Genomic DNA, 27,300 nt, shown 5'->3' with positions numbered 1-27,300 from the left:
GCAGTGCAGTCCATCATCGTTAACACTTTGATATTCATGTAGTATTTTAGGGCAAGTCAAGTCAGTGGAATCATAATTCTACATCTTCACATGGTTCAAATGTAGTTTATTTTTCAGACATTACAGGTGGCTGAGGCTTAGAAGGGCCATTGTCCTGTTAACAGTGGTTTAAGCAGATGTCATATCTAGTATTGCCTATTTTGTCAGAGTATTTTCCCTCTGTAGCATAGATGCCCTAATCTCCTCTTCACCCAGAGGCAGCACACTTTCCCACTGAGGTGACCCTGCTGATGCCACAGCTCAGTCACATCCCAGATCTGTAGCTGAAACCAGGTGGCACCCAGCACTCCCTGTGTTCTAGAGCTCTCTAGAGTTGCATCCTGAGGAGAATTGATTGGTCCACACTTGTGGCAGATGCCATCCAACACCATCACCTTGCACATCTGGTTTAAGGAGGCTCTCCTCTCAGCTAGCTTTCCTTGGACTGACCTGACCAGCACATACCCCTTACAAAACCATGATTTAGCCAGAAACAGAGCTTTTATCAACATCAAAGTTGGTCGATGACCACACAGGAGTTTTTAAAATCCTGAAATTACCAGGCCACTCGTGTGCCAGCCACCCCACTCATTCTTTCCCCCACCATTTCCTCTGTGGGTGTGTGGTTGGCCTCTCTCCTTTCTGAATTGTCTTCCATTCTCCCAGTAACCATTCCATCTGCAAACAAAACAGGCCGTCTTTTCAGGATGACAGGCCACACTGGAAAGCCTCAGCCAGTGGAGATGACAGCCACTTTGACTATGTCCACGACCAGAACCAGAGGAACTTGGGAGGGGCCTACAGTGTCACGTACCGGGACAAACTCATGACTGCACTTTGAGAAACTGAAGCGCCTTACTTCCAGTCATTACCATGGTGTCCTTGCGTTCCATGAGAAGCATCCTGGTGTCACATGGACGTGCTCGCACAAGTGTTGTTAAGTAGTGCTTTTAGTGTCCGTGTCAACATTTGAAGATAACTGACATAGGTAGTCATGATTTACTGTGGACTGCGTCTCCAATAAAATGAAGGTAGCTAAAGGCTCAGGAATCATTTTGATATTCTGATTTTAAAACTAAAGTGAAAGTTTCTGTCATTATGCTATGTACCTGATAATCTTGTTTAACCAGTGGGACCACAGAAAGCAAACCAACAAACAGAATGTTTGGGGAAATAGCTTGGCACATAGTACTGTTGTAGGTTTGGGGATTGCCTGGGTCTGGCCTCCATTGCTGTGTGACCTTGGCTAAGTTATTCCCCTTTCAATGGTTTCATTTCCTTCCTGAAAATAATGGACGGGACTAAGTGATCTCCCAGGTCCTTTCTGTTCTGTGATTGATTAAAATTTAACTTCTCGTCTGTGCTGAAAACATGCATTCAGAATAACTTCCCATAAAGACAACCGTAATACCCCTTCTGTAACAGAAGCTCGATAAAGATTATAAAACTCATCAGATACAGCGTCAATACAGGGAGACTTGGAATCTTGCACCTTTCAGTGGGTTAGCAGGTGTGGACTTAAGCCTCAGTGCTAGCACCAGCTGCATAGCACGTTCCACTGGAGTTTACGTCTCAAATATAAGAATGATTTGTAATACCTTAATGTTTGGTGCTGCTAACCCATGTGATTTCAGAAGATGTCATTGTGACTACTGTCAGGATTGAGGCTGGGTTTCACTCGAGATTTAACTTCTTCAAAAAGCAGCGTGCAGTTGAGATGAGTTGAGGGTGCACATGAGAGCCTGCCAGGTTTCTGGAGGCTGTGCCAAAGCAGTTGTTGCCCAGAGGGATGCATGTGGCCCCTTCCTTCTGTAGATCCCCAAAGTGTCTTTTAGGGTGATACTTGTACGAAAATATTTATTTACACCATTTCAAGTAGCATACCAAACCTCTTTTTCTCTTAATAGGCAGCCCCAGGATGCTCTTTCATTTGTGTTTTTGTGCAACTGAGTTAATTTCATGTCTCTTGGATATATGTGGTTATAATTTGGTTCCTTTTAAACCTTTGAACACGTGTTAACATCTTCTCTTGGTAAAATCTGGCCTTTTTGGTTCTACAAAGTCTCTTGAGGAAGGAGTCCTCTGCACACTTGCACAGGGTAGTGGACCGCCTTCTTATCAACAATGCCCCCCCCCCAGATGCTTGTTTACGGGTGTTTTCTGATCCCCAGGGTATGTACTGCATCTGAATAAATGTGTTCTGATCTCTTCATCATCTTAACTGCTAACATTTTTACAATGTGTCTGCAAGTAATAAAGATTATTACTTTTTTCTTTTTTGGACTCCATCTTCATTTCATTGATAGTTTTGCACAGAAGTCTCCCTTGGATGTCACTCATGGGGCAGTTGACCCCGGGTATCCGAAGGGGAACCTTGAGTTAAGTGGTATGGGACGAGACCATCCTGCACTGAGGCTCTTCTGGGCACAGTGACTGAGGTGTTCTTTCATCTGGGCCCACTCTGGCAGAGGTTGTAACACCTGGCCCTAGGTGGTAGCAGGGTGTTCCTGATAACAGTCCCATGGTGAAGGGCACATATCCTCATGGTCACTTACCTCTTCCTGGCTGTGTCTGTGGCCCTTTAAAGATGATTCAGTCCCCTCAGTAAGCCTTTCTGTTTACCTTGATGAGGGCACTCAGCTGCTTACATAGGATATTCTGACTGGGGTGAAGTGGACCTTTATCTACTGCATGGTGACTTTGTTCTCGAAATCGTATCTTCCTGTTCCTATTGGACATTGCTTTCTCAGGGGTCTCTTCTCCGCTCACTACTATTTTGCATGTAACCAGTCTGGAGTCACCTCATTCTGTCACATTTTATAATGCTGCTGACTCTGAAAGCCATCATCTTCAACTCAGACTATTTATGGGCTGCTGAATTGTCACTTCAATGTGGGTGTCCCATGTATAGTCCAAACTCCACCTGGCAAAGAAGCCAAGTTTATCTTCGACCACCTCCCCTGGAATGCACAACGTTCTCCCCCTCAAGGTACCCTTTGCCACAGCTCTTCCTTCTCTTGCCTCCCAGACCCAGGCAGTCCACGGTTCTACTCAACGTTGCCTCCTTCACGACTCTTCCTGAGACTGTCTTGCAGGAATGTCTTCCCCCTTGACAGAAGTGCCCTCTCTGATCTCTATGACCCTTGCCAAGCTCACTCTTGTCTTTCTGCAGCCATATCTGATTGTGTCGTCACAGTGCTGGGCACGCTGCCTCTGTCTCTTTGCTCTAGCGTATTCCATCCAGACCCTTCGCATTTCTGAGAAAACAGTAATGCCAAACTGCATGCGCCATGCCTCATGACTATGCCTTTGCAAATGCTATTCTTCCCGTCTAGATCTCTTGTCACTCCCAACTCCTGCTTAGCCTTTAAGCCTCCGCTCAGACGTCATCTTCCCCGGGGACTCTCTTGACAGCCCCCACCTCTGCAAATTGGGTTAATTTCTGTGTTCTGTGTTCTACTTCTGCCTCCCCCTTCCACCCCCAAACACGGGAACATTGTACTCACAAGTTTGTATTAAACAGCCTCCTTTGTTCATCTCCTCTTGGAGCCTTAGCCTCAATACGAGAGCTGTGCCTTTGTTCTCCAGTGCCTGACAGATAGGTGCTCACTGGGTGTCTACTCCGAGAGTAGATTCATTCCACAGGGAATTTCTAACCAGGTAACAGGCAAATGATACATCATCTCTGTTCTGGTCTGAAGGGTTCTGGTTTACCACATGCAGTCTGGAGCATCACATGTTGAGTAGGACACAGACCCCCGCATCATTTGTGGACACTGTTCAGTGTGTCTCATCTGAAGCATTGGTGTAATGTTGAGTAGGGCAGAGGACCAACTAGCCATCTGACATTGAAAACCCCATTAGGTGGATAGTGATGTACAGTCACACAGAGGGGTTAATGACCAATTTCATGCTCCGTGTGAGTCACTTTCTTATCTTCCTCATCATTCTGCAAGGTGGTTAGTATGGTGTTGTTACTAATAGGGAGGCTCAGGACCAGTTCAGTGAAGTCGTACCTATATATCTATCATACAAGAGATAAATGCCAGCCTCTGGGCTCTCAGGACTCATTCCACTGTCATCATCTGCATCTCAGTGAGACTACTAGACGTACTTCTGTTCACTACATTGAAGTCTAGCTGCTGGCTAGATAGCCGCCCTATGCCAACTGCCTGCCTTTGCCACCATCCCTTCCATCAATGGGCTAGTAACTGCCCACACCCACCAACCCACCAGGGGCTAGAAACCCCATTCATAACCAGGACCATAACAACCCTCCCCATGGCTCATCCCACTCTGGTCCAGCAGCCTATCCACAACTACTGCACTCAACTCACTCATTCTTCATTTTCAAAGGAACAGAAATGGACTGTTATTTCTAACGAATCATCCCTGTGTGAGATGTCCCACATGTTTCCTCCCAATAATTCATGGTGTGTGTGTGTGTGTGTGTGTGTGTGTGTGTGTGTGTGTGTGTGTGTGGCCATCGCAGGTCCCAGCATCATCACACTCACTATTCCACAGCTAATTAAATTCTCTGGTTTTGGGATTTACAAGCTTAATCAGTCCTCTGCCACCTTTCGTGTTTGGTGTCAGTGAACTGGTGTGGCTCGTGCTTGTTGCACATCTTGAAAGTTTGCCGGGTTGTTCCAAGCTGCATTCAGAACCATCTTATGTCCTTCACTGCTTGCGTAACCATTCCCAGAGAAGAGGGCTCTCTTTAGCAGCAAAGACAAAATCAGGACAGTGCTGGGTTCCCGTCTGACCCTCTTGCCTGTTAAAACCATCCAGCATCCTTCTGGGTCAGTGACTCCAGCCTCTTGGGCCCAGCTTGGGACACAACAACTAACAGACATTTCGGTATACTTGACTTTTGCAGGTGAATAGTCCTTTAAAATCTGAGTTCATCAAAGAACTCTCTGGACAGCCATATTGATCTTTTCCGATCAATATTTCCCAAACCGGGCTCTCAGTCAATTCCCTGACTGGCCAGGTTTCTCAGGTACTCCAGGTAAATACCACAAATTGGCCCAGGGTGACTGGCTTCTGCTTCTTCCACTAGGAAGTCATGGGCAAACACAAGCTGGGCCTGGGTGGGGGATTAGAGAAAAGCCAACTGGCACGTTTTAAGAAACCTCTGAGGTACCTAAAAGGCAAGCAAACCTGAAACACACTTAGCTGAGCCCAGGCAAAAAAAATCAATAATTCTGTAAATAGGTCCACCTCTCTCCAAATAAGAAACCCGGTGATAGCTCAGACAATTTATGTAACAACATTGAGCTTTGGGCCTGAGAGATGGCTCAGCAGTTAAGAGTTCTTGCTGCTTTTTTCAGAGGACCCAGATTTGGTTCCCAGCACTCACAGTGAACAGCTTATAACCACATCTAACAGTAGCTACAAAGGGTCCAGCGCCCTCTCTTCCTGTCTTTCATGGTACCTGCATACACATGACTGCACAATACAACCAAACCAAGCCCGCATCTTTTTTCTTTTCTTTTTTAATTTAAGCCAGTCCCTCTACATAGTCTGACTGTTCTGGAACTCTATGTAGACCAGGCTGACTTCAAACTTACTGAGATCCGGCTGCCTCTGCCTCCCTTATGCTAAGATTAAAGCCGTGCAACAGTCCGCCAGGCTTAGGACTTACATTTTAGCTATCACCACAAAGGAGTGGGGGTGAGCAGGAGTGGAAGCTTCTGTTGGTTAACGACATTACTTGGTTCGATGCTTTGATTTTAACCTTCATTGGTGGCAGTGGAAGTGTGTGTGATTTAAGTGGTCATGATGCTGAAAGGAAAATGGATGGATCCCTGAAATGTGTGTCAGTATTAGAGCACTTGTCTGGTATGGACAAGGCTCTGGGTTGAGTCCTTGGCACTGAAAAAAAGTAGCTGTGTCTGCCCAGTTAATGTTCATTTCACTTGCTGAGCACATGGGGAGCAGAAGAATTTGGATTCTAATTGTTCTGTGTGTGGCTCTTGTTTGACCATATCCTCCTTTGCCTGTCAAGCCATTTGCTGGTTGGTCATTGCTCTGCCTTAGTGTTAGACAAAGGTGAGCCATGTGACCATGCCTGTCTTAAGGACCTGCCTCTGGGTGAAAGCCCATTCATGGAAACAGGTGCTTGAGTACAGAAGCTGATGGCAGCCATTGCGAGCCAGATGAGACAGGAGGCCCACAGTGTGGCGTTCTGGTGGTTCTGGGGAGATAGGCTCACAGGTCCCTGGTGAGATAAAATGTGGGGACTTTGGAGTCTCTCATGCTGTGAACCACTCCACTCTGCCACTAACCATGTGGCCCTTGCCAGTTTTCCTGACTTGTCTCATTTTCTTCATTCCAAAAAGAAATTAAACAGCATCTTGTTATTAAGGAACTTGGAGCTAGGAAGATGTTCAGTCACTCAAGTGCCTGTAGCATGAACAAGAAGGCCTGAGTTGGGATCCCTGGAGCCCCCACAGGCTCGTGGTCTAGAGAATGATCTGTGATAGCCATGCTTTCATTTTCCATGAGTGAGTTTATTAAGCATGTAGCAAGCAAAAAGTAAAAGAATAAATAACAAGTGAAAGATAGGTAGGAACAGTGGATAGAGGGCAAAATAGGAACTCTGATGCTAAAAACATCCAGCAGAAACTGACCAGAGAAGCCTCATTGAAGCAACCAGCTACAGTTCCTAATACAGCATGCTCCAATGAGGCATCCAGGAAGAACAAATAACAGCAGAAAAATAACATCGCATCGAGGGTTTACAAACATCCAATAAAACCAGCTGGGAAAGCCCCCTAAGGCAGCCAGCTGGGGCCCCAGTAGTGAGTCCCTGGCAAGTGTCACCTCCAGATCAGATAACATCAAATAGATGCTTGGAGAAGTTGGAGTTATTGATGGAGCTTTCCCAGGGTGAGCTTCCTACAGCAGAACCCCTGGCTTTTCTTTTTCCACTGTAGGCATCTTTTATATCATGGGACCAAGAATAGTAACATCTTTTGGAAGTGATTTGCCTTCTTGCATTTCTCAAGGACACCATGTTTTTACTCTTGGCATGTTTTGCTGTCCCTGTTAAAGAGTCTAGGGAGGTGTATCCCATTGCTGGACAAGGTGCCTCAGAGAACAATTTAAGACAAACATACTCAGGTCTGGAATTGGGTTGGGGAGATCCCTGTTTCCAGGGCCAGCTTCTGGGTGAGCGCAAATGACACATGGCAATTTATCAGTATAACACACATTACACCATGCAAAGAGCTGGATGTTGTGACACACATCCAGCTAGGGGTGGGGGCAGAGCAGACACAGACAGATCTCTGGGGCTCACTGGCCAGTCAGCCAGCTAAACTGATGAGTTCAGGTTCAGTGAGAAACCCTTTCTATCTTCCTAAGGTAAAAAATGATGGAGGACTTCAGTCCTTGATCTTTGCTTCAACAACACATGTACAACACCTATGATATCTATATCCTCACACACAAAGGACCAAATAATATGTCATTAGGGTGTTGTGCACAGTGTTTAAGGCTACCTGGTAGCAATTTTCAGTGGATTTTGAACGGTAACACGTTGGCAGTCAGCGTAGACAGAAAAAGAACAAAGATAGTGTCTAGCTCAAGAACTGGTGTGTCTCCTGGGCCAATGGGAGAGCTGTATGTTCTAAGTTTAGCAGCAGAGAGGGATGCCTGGTTCCAGGGGGAAGATAAAATGGAAGAGGCCCACAGTGAAGAAAGACACCTCTCTTTCAAACAGCCAAAGAGCAGAAATGCCATGGGGATCTTTTGAGAAGGGATAAAAGGAGACATAGAAATGATATTTCGGTCTGACACTCCTAGGAGATAACTGCCCAGGCACGGCTTGTGACAATACTGCCCTCTTGTAAATGGCGAGGCTGGTAGAGGGTGAAGGGTGGGTGAGAGTTGAGAATGCATCCGCTGCTCCAGTAGGTCTTGAAAGTTTGGGGGACTGAGGATGTCTGACTGGTTCCCAAGTTGTCTAATTTGGAGGTTCATCTCAGAGGAAGTGTTGCCCTGCTGGTATACCGGACAGAGAGTAACAAGTGAGCAGAGGAAATGCCTAGGTGGTAAAGTGCCTGCCATGCAAGCATGACAAGCTGTGTTAGGATTCCAAGTACCCAAGTAAAAGCAGAGTTCACTGGGGCCCTGTCTGTCACCCCAGTGCTGGGGAGCAGGGGCAGGAGGGTCACCATCCAGCCAGCCTGGCCATTATCAGGAAACTCCAGGTTCAGTAAGACTGTCTCAAAAAGAAGGTGGCAGACACCCAACATTGACCTCTGGGTTTCACATACATGTACACGCAGTATACATGCAGGCACACACATATGCATATATAAATTTAATAATAAAGGAGATCATTGTGCTATTATTTTTAAATAGCCAATGCACACAGTGGTAAAAAAAAATGCAAATGGTGGCTGGGAAGATGGTTCTGTGTGTAAAGTGCATACCCTGTAATCATAAGGACTTCAGTTTTGATCCCCAGAAATATGTAAAGTCAAATGCTATAGCACACATTAATTCTTGTACTCGCAGGGCAAGATAGGAGGCAGAGATAGCATCACAGAAGCCTGCAGACTAAGTAGCCTGTCATTTGTCACAGAAGCAAAGGAGACCCTATGTGTAAGTGGGAGGTGTAGCCTGACACCAGAGGTTACCCTCTTAACCTCCACACACGTGCCACTACATTCATGCCTGCACTCAGACACACACAAAGGAACATTTTAAGCCTCAAAAATTTCTAGGATAATTCCTTTTTTATTCCCCAGCCCCCTGGTTCTGAGCTGCCAACATCATTAATATTTTTTGTCAGTCTCAAGCCAGTCTACATATAAAGGAGCACATATATTTACTTACCCAGTCAATACTGATAGACATACAAGCTTCGTCAACTGTCTACAATAATTGCCTGCCATGCCTGGCATTCTGTTTGTGCACTTGAACAAATGAACGCTATAGGATAAATCCCCAGGGAGTACACTTGCTGAGCCAAAAGGCATGTGCATTATAATTTGAGCATTTTTTTAATGTTGCTCAAGTGCTCAGCATTTTATATTCCCCCTAGGAGATGTCATGTGTTTGTACCCTCTACACATGAGTGTGACAAGGTATGGAATAAAGCTCACAGCCTTCACTAACTTTAAACCATTTTTGTTAGTTCAATAGGTAAAAGCCAGAACTTCTGTCTTCATTGTATTTCTCAGTGAGCAAGGTTGTGCCTGTTTCAATGTTTATGTATTTATTTTATTGAGGTTTAGTCTTAGTATATAGGCTGTGATAGCCTCAAACTCTGTGTAGTTTGGCCTTGAACTTGTGGATTTGGTTTCCTGTGATTCCTCTGAATCCTCCGTTCTTCACTCTTTAAATCAAAATCAGCTGGTAATTGCTGGGCGAGCATGGGGGCCCGAGTTTGGCTCCCCAAAATTCACATGGGAGAACTGAACATGGTGGCACTTGCTTGTAATCCAAGTACGGGGGAGGTGAAAACAAGCAGCTCCCTGAGGCTTGCTGGCCAGCTTGCACATGCACACACATGCATCTGGAGGCGTGCACACATGCACCCATGCTGCTGAAGCACCGTGAAGTGTGCCCTCTCAGCATTTATGATAGTGAGAAAGAGGAAGCTGAAGGTTGTTGATATGGTACTAGACCGTTCTTGAAATTGATTTCAGACGTTCAGTTGACCCATCAGCATACTGCCACCCTGGAGGACTGAACGTGGAACACAGACAGCTTTAAAATAGCTGAGATGAAGGCATTGATTTCAAATATCTGTTCTTCCTCTCCTGCTGGGGGTTCTGTTGAGAGTATCCCACTCAGATGTGGTGACCTAACTCTGCATTTGACCGAAGAAGGACCTGCGTATAGTTATGATTACATTTCTGATAGAGCCGATCCAAAATTTCAGGTGCATCCCAAGGCTGTGAGTGGTTTTAATGGAATGAATACTTCAGCTCTTTAAAAAATACCACAATTGTCGTCTAGGCAACCCACTAAAAGGGGTTAGAATAATTAGAAGGACACCCTCACAGAAACCCACCTAATCACTCCCTGCCTGAAGGGATGGTTTGAACATCCTTTTTGGTGGCTAAGACCTCATCAGCAAGAGTTGCTGTGCTAATGACCCAGCCAGCCTCCTTCCTTGTTACAAGATGAGCATTGCACCTGTAATAAAGGCAATTAAGCCCAAAGCTCTCAAACCCAGCCAGTGTCTGGTCTCAGAGGCTAAGGATGTCGAAGATAGAGGCTTCTAAAGAGCCTCTGAGAACTGGGGAAGGGACAGACTCATTTGAGATGTTCGTGCACTAATGAATACCAAAACAGATTCATCCTCCTTTCTGTCATCTCAGAAACACATAACCCCAGGTTTCAGCTCCAGTTTTAGCTCACACTGGTACATCTAAACCCTGCCTTCCGCCCATTATATATTTTATTCATCTAACCCGAACGCTAATTCAGAATGAATCATGTTTTAATTTCATTCATTTGGGGAACTGGATGGTGTCCGAGGATTGGAAAAACATCACTCCCGGCTCACAGCCCAGTGTCCTATGCTTCAGGTAGCCAGGATGGTGAGGAATGGCTGTTTAGAGGACTTTTTCTTACACTCTAGTGACCCAGACAATGATTAATTGCATTAGGACCCCTCAAGAGTTACTGTGTAATGGGGGCTTTTAAGGCAGCCATTGGGGGCAAGTGTGTTCATGCTGCTGCCCTCCAAAAGGAAGGTTTCACTTAAAGCAAAGAGCAGAGGCCATGGGGTATAGAATTGAAAGAAGGCAATGACCAAAGAAACCAGAAAGGAAGTACACTGTTAGATGCATTAGAAATAACCCTGTATGCAGAACAACTCTATTGTAGCCTTTGTTTTAAGGACAAAACAGAATAAGTCAACCCTCAGTCATGGGCCCCCAAGCAAAAAGGAACTCAAGAAATGATCATTCTCTGGATTAGACCCTAGAATGGGTCCGAAATTGCCAACACCTCAAGATTTCCCCACAAAGTCATATGCAGCCCTTCCTCCCTTCCTGGAAGCTTTGTGTCACCTTAGTGGTTCATGTGTACTCGCACAAGTGCACATGAAAGCACACATACACATGTGTGTACTCACAGGACACACAGACAATAAAAAAGACGTTAGGGAGGATAATGCCAGGACAAAAATGTCAAGGACCAAGTGCTTACAACTATTCATTGAAATCACTTGAAATGATTGATTTCATCAATTGAAAGATGGACGTGCCTGTCCTATGCCACCTCACAGGACCAGGGTATCTTCTAAGCTGTCCCTCAGATGGGCAGTATTTTACTCTACAATTTGCAGAAGTAAGTTAATGTAGTTATGAGCAACTAGGGAATTCATAAGCAGAGCGATACCTTAACAATAGATGCTTGAAAATTACCTAAAGAAAATTAAAATCTAATGCATTGGAACAAGTTCATTGAGCAAGCATTTACTAGACATCTACACTCGCCCACACACTGCAGTGTTGAGGAAGACACTACCTTTAAATCCTCATTGCTAAGATACTAGTTGAATTAAGAGTCACCCCACCTAATTTGGGAGTCACACATCACCCATGCTAATAGAACTAATTTGGAAAGTTGATTATTTGGAAATTTTCTTGAAAGAATTACAATTTGGGGAAATATCCTCCCCACCACCAGTGAGGGGGTCTGTATAAAGGAATTTAAGCTGCATTTAAAAAGTAATGGGGAACTGGGTGTGATGGCTTACCCCTTTAATTCTAGAACTTGAAAGGCAGAGGCAACTGGATCTTTGTGAGGCCAACCCAATCTTTATAGCAAGTTTTAGGCAGCCTGGTCTACATAATGAGACTCTTGGGGCGGGGGGCATAAGGATGAGAATGGAGAGATGGCTCGGTTGTTAAGAGCACTGGTTACTCTTGCAGTGGTCCTAAGTTCAGTTCCCAACATCCACATTGTGGCTCGCTGTAACTCCAGTTCCAAGGGGATCCAGCCTTCTTCTAGGCTCAGTAGACACCTGTACACACAATGTACATGCAGATAAGCACTCACACACAGTACACAAATAAATTAAATGTAACATGTGGGAGAGAGGTGCCAGGAATAGAACCCAGGGTTTTGTGTATAGTAAATGCGGGCGGGGGGGGGGGGATGACCTTTCTCTCTAGTCGTTTTTTTCCCTTAAACAAATTAAGTTTCTGTAGGAAGTGACCCTGATGAACATGCCTAACATTTGCAATCTCTCTCTCTCTCTCTCTCTCTCTCTCTCTCTCTCTCTCTCTCTCTCTCTCTCTCTCTCTCTCTCAGATGTTGATAGTTTTCTCTTCACCCCACTATGCAAAGAGTATAATGTTGCAAATGTGCATGTAAGCCTGTGTTGGTCGGTCAGCTTAGTCTCTGCTCAATTAAAACTGAAATATGTGACAGGTATCTTGGAACCAAGGTGGTCACTTGTCCCTTCTGCCATCTCAGGTGGACACAGCAGGTGCACACGAGTTCATGATTTCCCGATGTAGTTGGTGGTGAAATGCTTACTAAATGCCCAGAAAGGGGCGTGCCTGGGGCCCTGATGAGTGATTTGAGTTCCATGAACTCACAGCATACCGCAAGACCACCGTGAGGTGCCAGGCCACTTTCCTTTGTTACCCTTAGGCCTCTCCTGTCACCTACAGGGCCAGGTAGTGCCACTTACCCCTAAAGAGAGTACAGCATTCAAGAGTCAAGTTGCCTCTGTCAGAATCTCAGCTCTGATATTTTGTAGCTGTTAACCATGGCAAAGATACATAGTCTTTCTGTTCCTGCTTCCATAATTAGAAAATACTGATTAAGAGTCTTTAAGTGGTTGTTGAAGGTTAAATATGTTGACAAATGATACAGTGCTGGGCATTCAAAAATATTAATTTGGAGAGATCCCTTCATATTTAAAGAGCATGATCAGTGTCCTACTTTTTGTAAGATGTGCTTCTGCCTGACATCTGACCCCATAAAATACCATGCTTGAGTGAGGCACAGTTCTGGGTGAGGACACTAAACATGGTGTAGGAATGGCATTTCCCAGCATCTGTTTCATGGCATATGTAGAAAATGACATATTTATAATACATGCAAAGCATGGTAGATGAGGCTGCTGGAGGCTTGAGACACCCCTGAGGTTTATCCACTTAGCCCAGGGATTAGGAGGATAAATGGTTCCACTCACTGCAGCCTTTATGAGACCATTGACAGCTCTCCTGAGATTTCAGCAGCAGCCCCCTGCTGTGGTGTTAGTTCTGATGTGGCATGTTGCAATTGTGCCCACATCAGCTCAGAACTAAAACAGGAACCAGTTTGTCACAGCCAGGCTTCTCCAGAAAGGGTATAGAGAATTTGTTGCTGCATGTGCAGACACTGACCCTATGTGCAGCCATTGCCGATGGAGACATAGCTGTGAATATAGGTAGGCTATGGTACCTGAGCAGTTCAACCCAGATCAGATGCACTGTGGGGATGGGACTTGAATGGAACATGTTCTTTGTGTTTGTCTGAGAGAGATGTCAGGCTGGCACAGCACTTTAGTGGGGAGACTATTTAAAAAAATAAATAAATAAAGGAGCATCTCTTGATTTCTTGGCCCGCATACTTGATGGGAGGGTGTTTGGAAGATGGAAGAAATGCCACAAGGGTTGTTCATTCTGTCAGCAGGGGAGACGGGTTAGGATGTGGGGCAAGGTCCTTGGAAGAAGAAAGTCCTAGTCTTGGAATGATTTGCATAGGAGAGTAGGATAGGGATTTAGTCCTCTGTGTGTTTATGCTTTCCCAAAGAAGTTTTGGAAGGAATACTGTTCACACTGGCTGTGAATGTAGCACAGAGAACCTGAAAAGGGAGGATGTTAGTGGCCTCTCCGGTAAACTCATAATTAAGACAGAATTTGAAAGGGGAAAAAGTGGGGCATGGCTTTAAATAAAAGACCACAGACTATTTTTTTTTTTTTGATGGTTGTCATTTTTATTTGTTTTGTTTTAAAACTGGATCTTGCTGCATTATCTCTGACCAGCCTGGAGCTTGCTAGATAGACCAGACTAGCCTTAGACTTATGATGATCCTCCTGCCTCAGTCTCTCTAGAGCATGCCCCACCATCAGACAGTTAAGGAACTGCATGGCTTCATAGATAATTACTTTGGAGCTGTTCTTGAGGGTGGCCTGAAGGACAAAAAGGGCAGAGCTACCTGACATCGGTTTTTCCTTTCTTCAGTCAAAATGTACTAACTGCAGAAGGTAGGAGAACAAAGAGAAGGAAATGGAAATGCAAGCTAAAGAAAGAGAATGATCAGGAAATAGTTGGCTGCTTCGTGATTAGTTTGAATCTTCAAGCTAAAAATAAAAGATGACCCCCCCCAACACTGGGGAAATCTGCCTTTCCCACTGCTAAGTCAGCGTCCAGCACCCTCTGAGAAGTCATGGAGCCGTGGAAAGATGCCAGAAGAGGAAAAGGACACTGTAGTGCCGCTTTTTGGGAAATCAATTCCCAAATGGAAAGCTGGATGGGGATGCAATGGAGAGTTTGAATGCCATCTTTTTTAAGCACTAGCAGAGGGAACATGCCTATGAAGGAACAGTGCAGATCTCCTCCAGGCAGTCAGCAGTCACTGCTCAAGGGTTTTAGCAACCTTAAAGTGAAAGGACAGAGCCTAACCTGAAGAGTGTGGTTTGGCACAAGCTGCACTTAATGTTGAGACATTAGCCTGTGAACTCCAGAACAGAGACAAGGGTGACAGATGGCCTTCAGCATCCTCCTGATACATGCTGTTGACAATTGCAATAAGGCAAGAAAACAGTATATGGAGAACTAGAAAGGATGAACACAATTCATCTGGCTGTCTTAAACTCCAAGTGAATCTCAGATAATAAGAGAGCCAGGCAGAGAGGCCAGCAGCAGAAATATTCTGAACTCAGTAGGACTCAGTTGGTAGGGGTGTGTGTGTGTGTGTGTGTGTGTGTGTGTGTGTGTGTGTGTGTGAGAGAGAGAGAGAGAGAGAGAGAGAGAGAGAGAGAGAGAGATGGAGAGATAATTCAGTGGGTAAGGGCACTTGAGTTCATATCCCCAGAACCAATGTGAAAAGCTTGGCTGTATGTGCCTATAACCCTACCATTTGAAATGGCAGAGACTGGAGGATCCTAAATCTTGCTGGGCAGCTAGCCTAGCTGAAAAAAAAAAACAGAATTCCTGTTCGGTGAAAGACCCTGCCCCAAGGGAGTAAGGTTGGAAAATGTTAGAGGAAGACACTCGGTGTCCAGTCCTGAGCTCCACAAGGGTGCATGGGTGCATACACCTGCAATTTCATGTGCGTGCACACACACGAGAGAGAGAGAGAGGGAGGGAGGGAGGGAGAGAGAGAGAGAGAGAGAGAGAGAGAGGGCAGTAGGGGGAATGGAAAAGAAGGGAAGGATAGGATATTAGGAGAATAATGACTAATGTTATTTCAAATGATGATGAAACTAAAAAGATACCTGGGATTGTGGTTAATAGCATTTGTTCTATACCATAATGAGAAGAAACAAAACTCTGGCCAAAGACCATTTTGAACCATCTGAATAAGTGCAGAGAAGTATGTGCTTTATGTCTATGCTCTTTCCAAACCAGTCTTAATGTTCCAAATTGGAAGGCCAATGGAAGTAACCAATTTGAACCTCTGAAGCAATGCAGAGACGCAAAGTACAGAAGATATCCAACTTCTGGTTTGTTTTTCTTTTGTTTTCTTTTGTCTTTCTTTCCTTTTCAGCCAGAATAGACTGACTTCAGATGATAAGGAGAACAAAGGAAAAGAAATTGAAATCCAAGCTAAAGAAAGGGAGCTCTCAGGACATATTTGAGTGCTCTGAAAAAGAATGATGTAGGAAGGAAGTCAGATTTGGGTTATCACGCATAATGACATTAAAATAAAAGTAACCATCCAACTCACTGCTACTTTGGAGGGAAAACTTGAGAAACGTGGAGCAGGCAGGTCAACACTGTGCATCAGGCATGAGCAGTCAGGAAGATGGAGACAAATCTAGGTATTTCCTACAGAGAGAATTTAATACAGGGACTTGATTATGCAAAGGATGGAGGAACTAAGGACTTTAATTATCACTGAAGCAACCCCCAAATGAGAATAATTGGAAAGTGCTTACCACCCCAGGACAAAGGGATAAAGGACAAAGGGAGGTGGCACCATAGGAGTTAGTGGCACAAAAGGATGCCAGGCTGGGAGGCGTGGAGCCCTGAAGTGTACTCCTTGGAGCGAGTGAAGGGAAGTGATCAGTGAGCCTGCAGTCACCAGCACAGTGGCCAGTGGAACAAAGAGGGCGCCTCAAGGTCCCGAATTGAGAATGGATTGTTTCTTTCAGGAGATTGTTCTTCGTATCAGAAAAGTCTGCTAATTTCCCATTCATCATCACCATGAGTCTGTAATCCAAAAGGGAGGTGTGACGAGAAACACCTCTTAAGGTGTTCTTAAGCACACACGGAAGCTATGCAGGCCCTCACCCCAAAACCTAGTGTACTGTGTTGGCACCAGGCCTTAGCAGTTGGAGAATCCTCCACCTGGAATGCCTAGTGCTCCCTCCCTCTTGTTCACTCATAACCTTCAGGGTCCCCTTGCTTCAAGCATCTCTACCCCCAGGAAGTCTCCTCTAATGGTGCCCAGGCTGGACTGAGGTCCCTTCCCTGTCAACCGTCCTGCCTGGCACAATGCCAGACACAGGAACTGGCCCTGAACTACTTATTCAGTGCACTGAGCTTCTCTGGTCTCCTAAGCTTCAGCCCTTCTTCTAGCACAGCAGGGACACAAATACATATGGTGGTTTCTGTTGCTGCAGAGCTTACTGGATGGTTGAGAACATGAGGAATCTCAGCTAGCGGCTTCTGAGAGGACTTGGGGTTTTCCTGATAAGTACAAATGCAGCCTTAAGTAGAGGCTGAGCAGATGGCGAGGCACAGCAGATGGGCTGTCCTTTGGGCTCCAGGGTGAAGGTGGGAGGCCTGGCTCATGTCCCGAACTCCACTGCTGATCTCCGGCTGTGTGACCTGCTCACCCCCTTTCCCATGGTGAGCCCATATGCAAAATGAGCTGGCGGCAGGTTGGAGAAAGGTTGTGGTTCTTGGGCCAGCTGCAGGATTTAGAGATAGGAGACTACGCTTAGAGGAGGGCTAACATCGACATTTCTCAAGATCTCCACCTTTGCTGGAATCTGGCTCACATAGTGTACAGTTCAGCAAAGTGTGCAGTCGGTTATTTTCATAAAATTGTATGGCCATCGAGCTTACTATTTCAGGTCTGTTTCATTCCTCCCCAAGAAACTAAGTAGGCTTTCACTCCTGGTTCCTCCCACCCTACCTACTCCTAAGTAACCTCTAACACTCCTTACTGTTTCTTTGTTCTTGGCGTGGAATCACATATGTGACTTTTGGTGCCTGTCCTCTTTCAGAGAGCATAATGGTTCCAGGATTCATCCACATTGTAACATGAGTTTGTAACTCACTTCTTTTTCATGGCTTAGTTTTCCGTTGTAGCAATATAGCACATTTTGATTATTTGTTCATCAGTAGATGAACTTTGTACCTTTGGGTGATTATGGATAATGCTGTTAATGATCACTCGGGTGCAGGTTTTGCATGGATCTTTCCTTTCCTTGAATGCTTATCCATGGTGTGACTTTCTGGGCCATACAGTAACCATATCTTTAACTCTCTGAGGACCCACCAGGTTGTTTTTTTCTGAGCTGAATGAGCCATCCCATGTTCCCGCCAGTGATCTTACCATCCAGCCAGAGAACCAGAGGATATCTGAGGAGCTCCATTAGAAAAATCTGTGATTTCTTACCCCAGTTTAGATTCCAGAGCCCATGTCACCCAGAACTTGACTACACTGCAAAGGTTACGGTTGACTTCTCAAGAGCACCCTTGCTTGCCCTGTTTTAAGAGAAAGCCCTGAATTCAGCTCCCTGCTTTCCTTGCCCTGCCCTTGTAGCAATTCTGGTGGTGGATTCTAGAAGTACTTTCCAGAATCCCAAACACCACATGAGCCTCAGCTATAATGGCACTGAACATGGAGCTGGCCTAGTATCCTGAGCCTTGGCCAATGTCCCTAAGGCTGCTGTGTTGCCGCATGTCCTTGGTCTTCATACTGTCTGACTTACTGGTGTCACAAGGCAGATGCACATCCTTGTGGATACCATCTACCTCAAAGTCCGTATTAATGTTGCCCCAGGAATCCTGCAGGGTCGATCCATGAGCACAGGGCCTTGAGAAATTCCCTTAACAGATCTATAAGCCAACAAAACCCATATTTGGATCATCAGGACGGTCCCTGTATGTGAGCAGAGAATGTGACACTGTCCTGGAAAGATGTGAACAAATATCTACTCACCCAGAAAGAGACCCAACAACAGACCAGAGTGACAATACCACCAGACTCCAACTTAATGAACCAATGAATTCATTGGTGCTACTTACAGGAACATGGATGAAAGCTCACCCCAGCAGGGTGTGACAACTCAGAAAAGCTGGAACCCTGGGGCTTTCTGCATGACTTCCAGGATGCTCAGCAAGCTGGAGTGTCTCCTCTCCTCAGCAGCCCTTAATGCTATATAACCTTGGGGAAGGAGGAACTTGTGAACCAATTATGTTTCAGGAACTTCCTGAGACTTGTAAGTTGTTTTCTTCCTGAGTCTTAATATCAGAGGGAGTTGTCCCAGGATAAAAAACAGTTATCCTTCCTGGGGCCCTCAGCTGCATTAGATTTCTTGTTCTAGCCCAGGCAGTTTCTCCTACCCTTGCCCACTCTCTTCCCATTTGTCTATGTCTTCCCCAACTCCACCATTTAGGAAACAGTAAGAGGAAAATCAAAAATGCATATTTTACTTGACATGTTATTATGTGATGATTTCACACTCCTGGCATATAGATGGCTTTTTGGGTTTATTTGTTTATTTGTCCTTACTGCTTTACTCTTCATTCTGAGTTTCCTTCGGGGGGGGGGGAGAAGTTAACCCATTCCACATGTAGAGAAAAGTTTGTGGTAGTACTGTGGCCTTCCAAGCCTATGACAGGCATCACTCAGCAATCCCAGCTCTTTCTCCATGAGCTCAGAATCCTGCTCACACTCTGTGTAGAAGTGAAGATGGGTCTGGCATCTGAGGTGGTATCTATTTGCCATCTTTCAGGAACTCTTCTTCAAAGCTCTCCAACTCCTCTTCCAGGCCTGATTGCATGCCAGCTCCTGCTCTTGGCCATGTTTCCCTGCAGGCGCTCATTCCCACACTCACTGTGAGCATTTGAAGCTCATCAGAACCTCTCTCACTCCCCACCCCTCTTTTACTGATGGGGTGCCATTTGCCTCCCTGTTTCCATGATCTCTTCTTGTGTCCAGCCAATGGCCCTCGCCTGTCTCTCTGTCCCTCATGACTGGACAATCCTAATGCCACTCACACTCTGAGCAGGCCAGAAGTGCTGAGGATCAGGGCAGAAGAAGGCCATCCTTCTCCAGCCCCCACAAAGGATATCTGTTCTTCTGAGGGCCCCACTGAATTCCCAGAGGGAAGATATCGTCAATACACTCGAAGGATGGGAAAATAGTATCAGTGGGCTTTGCAGTCCACAGTGGTGTTATCAAACCCTAACTGTACAGCTTCTCAGCTATGGAATTCCAGCAATTGCTACCCAACATGTTCTGTAGAACAGTGGTCAGGGGTCCCCTGCAGGGCAGAGGAGAGAGGGACTTGGTGTGCTGTCTTACTGCCCCCAATAGGAAGGTGGGTACCCAGAACTGTTTCTAAAGGGAAGAGGTGAGGGTGGGGCTCTCCAGAGATCAAAACCATGCCACCTTCCACTTCCTCCCGGTGCACACCCTATGGGAGTGCCCTTGATCAAATCTCCACAAGGCAGCCAGGGTGGCTGAAGAATCCAGCAACTGCATCAGCAGTGACAAGCACGCCTGTTCTTCTGGACTCTGCCCTGCCTCTGCTAATGAGCCCATTCCCACCTCCTTCTTCAGCTCTGCTCACACTATCAGGAACATCCCAGAGGGCAGCTCATATCCTTCCCATGGTACCTTGCTGCTCAGGTGATAACCCTGCACACATCACCCTTCAAACTAGTCCAGCTTGTAATTTGAACTGCACTTCCTATTGGCTCCCTCCTTACACCCTTCTCTCCATATACTCCGCCCTTCCTGTTTGTATGACCTTTGCCCATACTGTTTCTTAGGTCTGTAATGGCTCCTTCTGCCCTTCTTAAATTCCACAGCTGTCTACCTTCTCCCACAAAAACAGTAAATGAGTCCTGGTTTAGATCATGTGACATAGATTAGAGACTACCTCAATCAGTCAACCGTTCAATACATTTTGTGAACCTTATAGGAAGAGTTGTCAGTAGTACCAGCTTCAGGTATAGCTGGATCTAGGTGCAGTTTCAAATTATACTACTAGTTTTTTTCCCCACTCCACCTACATTTGACTTCTGCTCATCTTCTCTCCCTTCATGCTTCAGCTTCTTTTCAGGGATATAACTACTTTATGTCTGGGAAAGATGTCCACAAGAAGCTTCAATTTATATCCTGATGGCCAGAACTGACTTACTCATTGTACGCTTTGAACATGGTACCCTTAAAAATGTTTCAATTTCTTTTATAGTCAGGGAAACAAAAATATTTAGTTGAAGAAAGTGAGCTGAGTTAGAGGCAGTTGTAAGCCACCCGGAAGAGAGCACCTGTCTTTTAGCTTTCAGCTGTTAAAAGTTAGGAACAAGTGAGTGTATCTGGATCAAATCCCTCTAAACAGCGTTGTGGGAGGTTCTGGCCAGCCCTGCTTGGCTCACAGGCCACCCCTGAGAAGAAAGGTAATGGCAGGGACATAAGGAGGACGTTCCCAATGTGGGATGGAGAGAGAAGAGACTCTGGTTTATAACTCAGGATCATTTAAGCATTGTTTATTGTTTTTCTTTTTTATCTTGCATTTTTATGTGTATGAGCATTTTGCCTATGTGTGTGTCTGTTGTGTGCATGCAGAGCCTGTAAAGGCCAGAAGAAAGCACCAGATCCTTTGGAAATGGAGTTACAAATGCTTGTGAGCTGCTGTGGGGGTGCTAGGAACTGAACCCAGGTCCTCTGCAAGACTAGCCAGTGCTCTTATCTCCAGCCCTGCAAATGGCTTTTTGAAAGTGCAACCTATTTTATTCTATTTCAAAATGAAGACGTTTTTAAGATTGAGGATGTCAGATTGCTAATACAAATTCTCACTTTGTTCATCTTCTTTGCACAGGTTTTGGCCCAATGACCTATCTAGGTAGGGGTCTGTTAGTTGAGCCTCATGGTCTTGGGGTTTCAGGTGTTAGCAAAATGCTATGTTATTCTAAATCCTGACTTTATCCCCTGCCCCAGCTACCCGATCTCCTCCCCAGCACTCAGCCCCACAGAAAGGCTGCCTTTTGGCCTCGAGGAGAATGGGGGCACACCTTTCGCCCCCAAAGCTTCAGGGAGACACCATCACCAGAACCAGCACCACTCCAACTATGGCCTTTCGCTGCCCCTGGAGAATAAGGAGGGACCACTGAGGTCCCCAAACTCCAGCAAGGCCCTCAACAGTGAGTATGTGGAGGGAGCAGGGTGGGATGGGGAGGGCCAGTGGTGGGTAGGAATGGTGGTGTAGCCTTGGCAACCGGGTTTGGGCAAAGTATAGTCTATAGAGCCTCATCCCTGGAGGCAGGGCCATCTAGCGTCGGTGGTTTCCTGTTTGCAACTTGTACAGATGGCCATCCCTTCCTGCTTCCTAGCTTAGACTTACCCCTGTGTCATGCTCAGCACCAGTTCCTGGGCTCCAGAAGTGGAAAAGAGAGGGAGTCCCCTCTGAAAACAGGAGAGGATATGCAGTAAGTGCCAAGGGACCTTCTAGCCTGACACGGCATGCAACTGTAGAGCTGTTGAGATAGTCTGAGCTCCTCAGCCCTCATCTTCAGACCACAAGAGTCATTTGAGTTTAGCTGAATAGAAGGTGGTATCTCTTGACCCACTTGGGGAGAAGGATCCAAATACAGCCCAGGCTGCCCTTGCCTGCGTTCACCTCATCCTTTTGCATGGAAGTGACTGCCATGGCCTCCTAACAGGACCCCTCCTCCAAAGCGGTCCCCATCTAGAAGCTGCTAATGTCCGCATTAAGACCTTGTGTTCCTCAGTGCCCCGGGATAAGTCCACACTTTGAACAAGGTCACATACAGACCTCCAGAGCCACACCCTGCAGTTCCAGCCTCCCCCGCTCTTCACACACTCCAGCTACACAGAACTTCCGTTCTTTAACCAAACCCCTTCATTTGTGCCTGCTCTTCCCTGCAAAGCTGTTTTTCTCTGCCCTAGTAAGCCGCTACATCCCCCAGGAGCCGGCTCACATGTTGAGCACAGCATCCCCTATACCCTCATACCATCAGAGCATGGTGGTGGTGGGTGTCTTCTCTCTTATGCCCATAGCCATGATGAAAGCTCGTAGAGCTTTTATGTGTACTATCCCCACCACCACTTACACTAGAATTGTGTCTTATTTGTTTATTTCAACTCCCCAGATGCCAGTTGCTAACAAGCAATAAAGCACAAGCTTTATTGTATAATGAATATTTAATATTTAGTAAATGTTTAATGCATTAATGAATAAATCCAAGCTAGAGGGAGGTGAGGTAGCAAACAAATGCACCACAATACAAAGAGCCAGTGCCTTTGATTTTAGAAACATAACTTGATTCTCCAAGGTACCTTGCTATGGACACCCATCTTTTCAGCATGTCAAGGGTTTTTTTATGGGAATAATTGCATAGCAACTTTGCAAGAGAAGTGATTTCTATTTTCATTTATAAATGGCTCAGTGGCTCAGAGGTCAAACAACGTGCCCGGGGCCACCCAGCTCCTGTCTGAGCAAGGAAGGTTGTGAAACCTTGACATCAGATGTTCTTGTATGGCATCGAGCAGGAAGAGCAGAAGCGGAGCTGGGAGGCAGGCTCCTGCGGGTGTCTCTGGCCCCTGTATCTAGCTGTCATTTCAACCCCCACTCTTTCCTTTCCCATGGCTATCTGTAGAACTGAGTCCAGGAGCACCTGCCCTGTACAGCGAAGCAGCTGCCCATCTGAAGAAGCTGGAGCTGGAGACGGTGAAGACTGCGGGACCCTGGCCTGCCCTACACATCAACATAAACAAGGTGCCAGGCCAGCTCTGCATGGAGGGCACTGGCCCGAAGCAGGGGCATGAACCTCAGCTGTTTCCATTCCATTCTTGTGTGTGTGTGTGTGCTTGTGTGCATGTTCCTGTGTGTGAAAGTACACATGTGTGTCTATGTTCATGCTTGGGCAGGTGTACATGTGTGTATGCACACACTGAGTGTGCAGGTACACATGTGTGTGCATATGTGTGTGCATGCTCATGCTTGTACAGGTGTGTATGTGTATGTATATATACACATACTCATGTGTATGTATGCACTCACGTATGCAGGTGCATATGTGTGTGTACGTGTGTGTGCACTCATCTTTAGAGGTCAGAGGAAAATTTCAGGTTTTGCTCCTCAGGTGCTATCCACCTTTATTTTGCAGGCAGGACCTATTGCTGGCCTCAAGACTCACCAAGTAGACTAAGCTGGTCTCATAAGCCCCACCCCTGGGGTACCTACCTGTCTCTGCTGCTATCAGGCACCACCATGCCCAGCTTTTTTTTTTTAAAAAAAAGTTTTTAAAATTTATGTATATGTGTGTGTCTATGTTGATATGCACATACGTGTGTGCCTCTGGAGGAAGGTGTTAGGTCCCCTAGAGCTGGAGTTCCATAGCTAATGTGGGAACTAAATTTTGATTCTCTATAAGAGCAGCAAGCTGTCTCAACTGCTAAGCCATCTCTCCAGCTCCATGCCTGGCCTTTTCCCATGGGTTCTTGCCTTGAACTTGGGTCCTCACATATGCACAAGTGCTTTACTTACTGCACCGGCTTTCCAGCTTCTCCACTGAGCTTTCCCCTTTCTGATCAGTCTATCTCAGGGACAGAGCCCCACTTGCCTTCTTGATGGGTGGGCTACGGGCAGTACCAGGTGGCACCCAGCATACCCTGTTCCCCTTGGATAGTTCTGCTTTTCCTTGTGTTTCAACTCTTATTCCACAGCGCACATGGTTACAGGTTTTAATGGGGCTTGCCCATAATTCCACAGCATCTAAGCTTTTTTGCAAAAGATGTTGCCCAGCAGAGAACTCACAAGCATTCAATCGCCAGGACCCTGAGGAGAGTGCCTATCTTTTCTCTATAGCTCAAGCTACCCCTTCCCACCTTTCCGTCCCATTTAGAGAAGTTCACTGTGGGGCTGTGTAGTGAGATATCCATCCCACCCACACCTCTTTGCAAAGGGGCCATGCTAATCTTCTCTGTATCATTCCAATTTTAGTCCTGTTCCCATGCCCCAATGGGCATGGTCAGTGCAACAGGTGTGGGTGGGGTGGATATCTCACTACAGGGGTGGGGCTTAGTGGGAGAGCATGTGCTTAGCATGCACAAGACCCTGGCCTCAATCCTCAGCACAAGTGGAAATTGGAAGAAGCACTGTGGGCACATGATCTTCAGGGATTGTTATACAGGTCACTCTGACCCTGTCCCCACACAGTGGAAGTGTGTCACTCCATGTGTTTCTTTGATCTTTACTTTTAATTTTTGTGCATATGTATTTTGTATGTGAATGTGTACAGGTAGGTGTGTGTGTGTGTGTGTGTGTAGGCCAGAGAACCACCTTGGGTTGTTGCAATTAGGGCCTATCCAATTTATTTGGAGGTAGTGTGTCTCACTGGCCTGACACTTGCCTATTAGACTGGGCTGGCTGACAAGCAAACCCCAGAGATCTTGTGTCCACTCACCAGTACTGGGGTAACAACCCACCACAACTGGCTTGCGGAAACAAATTTTTGAGACAAGTGTATCATGTTACCAAGGTGTTGGCCTTGAACTTACTCTCTACTCCAGGATGGTCTTGAACTCTGATCACCCTTCCTCTACCTCCCCATTGCTGCGTTTGCAGACATGGATCACCATGTCCAGTTTATGTGGTGTTGGAAATAAAACCCAAGGGTTTGTGCACACTAGACAAGCATTCTACCGAGTGAGCCCCAGTTCCAACCCCCTAAAACTCCCATGTGACTCGTTAGCATTGAGTGTTTTGTGGGCCAGTGAGCTGACTTAGCCGGTAAAGGCACTTGCACCCAAGCCTGGTGACTTGAGTTCTGTCCCTGTAACTTAGTGAAAGGAGAGAACTGACTCCACAAGTTGTTCTCTGACCTCTATACACACCCAGCTATGTATATACACGTGTAAATAAATGTAGTAAAATATTTTATTTTTAAAAGAAAACTATGTCTTGTAGTAGACCTCTTTGGGAAGCGTGACAACTCAAACGGAACCAATGAATTGAATGACCTAACTTTTTCTCACTTTAAGGATGGAACCACCTCTGGTTCTGCTGTGGTTTTTGTAACTTCCTATTCTTTTAAATAATTTTTAAAAATATTTATTTGTTTTTATTTTTATGGACATTGGTGTTTTGCCTGTGTAAGACTGTTGGGTTCCCTGGAACTGGAATTTCAGACAGTTATGAGCCACCATGTGGGTGGTGTTGGGAATTGAACCTGGGTCTTCTGGAAGAGTAGTCAGTGCTCTTAACTGCTGAGCCATCTCTCCAGTCCCCAGTAACTTCCTATTCTTCCTTCCTTCCTTTTTTCTTTTTCTTTTTTTTTTTTTTTTTCTTCCTTTTTTTTTTTTTTTTTGTGTTTTGGTTTTTTTTTTGTTTGTTTGGTTGGTTGGTGTGGTTTGGTTTGTTTTTTCAAGACAGGGATTCTCTGTGTAGCTTTTGAGCATGTCCTGGAACTTACTTTGTAGACCAGGCTGACCTTGAACTTACAGAGATATGTTTGCCTTTGCCTCCCCAGTGCTGGGATTAAAGACATGTGCCACCACCTTCCAGCTTGTAACTTCCTATTTTTAATTAAATTATTTCCCCTACCTATTTCCAACTGGTACCCCAAATGACAGCAGAAATTTCAATCTCATCAGATTTCCCAAGAGTTTAAATACACATCTTATTGTTTCCACCAAACAGATGGCCTGTTCGCAGCTATGACACCAATACCCCATTGTCATTTATTTGTATGTTTTGAAATCTTGAATGCCATAGTGGACAATATAGTCTCTTTCCACAGTTGAAAATTGAACATAAAATATGACTATTAAAAAAAAACAAAACAAACAACACAAAAGTGTTGGGGCCATGCTTGCAACCTCTGTATGTGTGCAGGCAGGTGTGGGGTGCGTGTGTGGGTGTGGATGTGTGAGTGTGTGGTGGTCAGAGGTCAACCTGTGTGTTGGCCCTCAGGCAGCTAGCTTCTGTCTTCATTAGAGACTGAATTTCTCAGCGACCTGGATCTTCACTACACAGGCCAGGTCAGCCACTACACTGGTCCTGTCATCAGTGAGATAACAGAATGCGCCCACTCCAGGCCCTCTCACTTGTGAGGCCAGTACTTTACAGAAGGAGCAATCCGTTTCCCTGCCCCTAGCACTGGAGATGCCTTTTACGTAAAACAGTTCACGGAAAGATGCACAAACTTGGCAAATTTCATGTTGGTCTTCAGTGAAGGTGATTCATTTAACTGAGCAGTACTGCTCTTGGCTCTGTCCATCTGGGACAGAAGCCAGCTAGCTTGACTTGTGTGTCCAAAGCATTGGTTTAGGTTGGCTAAATTTAAGGGGGGGGGAATCCATGCTGAATTCTTTTCTTATTTTAATAGCATTCCATTATTTTAAGTAGGTCTTCATTACTCTCTGTATAACCACTTCCCCATAAGCCATTGTCAAAACCTTCCAATGGGCTCCTAACTAATTAAATTCCTGTTTGCCAACATGCCACCCCCAAATTAAAATAAACTCCAAATGAATCTATGAAAAATCCATTCAAGTATGAAATAAATATCTTAATGTAACTGGATTTATAAACACAAAATAAATTACCCTAAACCCACACTGTAAACCTTCAAGATAATAAGTTATATGTAAGTTACTATGCCCCTAAAGGAGGATGCGCCATCCCTTGGGATAATGAATCCCATGTCATGTGACATTTCCCTAAGCCTAGCATGATATAGTTTAGTATCATTACTGCCCTCATTTTCCAGGCATACCTTGCTGTATTTTCTTTTCTAACTATAGAATCTAGAATGAAAAAGCCATTTGTATTTTTTTTTCTTATTTGAGCATCTTAA

The 27,300-nt window shown here is 45.5% G+C and overlaps 1 protein-coding gene and 1 pseudogene across 1 annotated transcript in view; one reads left to right on the top strand and one right to left on the bottom strand.

The window, feature by feature from the left end:
* Epb41l4b (erythrocyte membrane protein band 4.1 like 4B) overlaps positions 1–27,300 on the top strand; it is a 142,546-nt gene that overhangs the window by 77,414 nt on the left and 37,832 nt on the right. The window contains 3 exon segments of the mRNA XM_051187838.1: positions 21,300–21,323; positions 21,419–21,621; positions 23,098–23,216. Coding sequence (XP_051043795.1) covers positions 21,300–21,323; positions 21,419–21,621; positions 23,098–23,216 — 346 coding nt within the window.
* Positions 24,395–24,466, bottom strand: LOC127224728 (uncharacterized; annotated as a pseudogene).

This window comes from Phodopus roborovskii, unplaced genomic scaffold, assembly GCF_943737965.1.
Source record: "Phodopus roborovskii unplaced genomic scaffold, PHOROB, whole genome shotgun sequence".
NCBI classification, from domain to species: Eukaryota; Metazoa; Chordata; class Mammalia; order Rodentia; family Cricetidae; genus Phodopus; species Phodopus roborovskii.
This window is presented reverse-complemented; position numbering and strand designations above follow the sequence as displayed.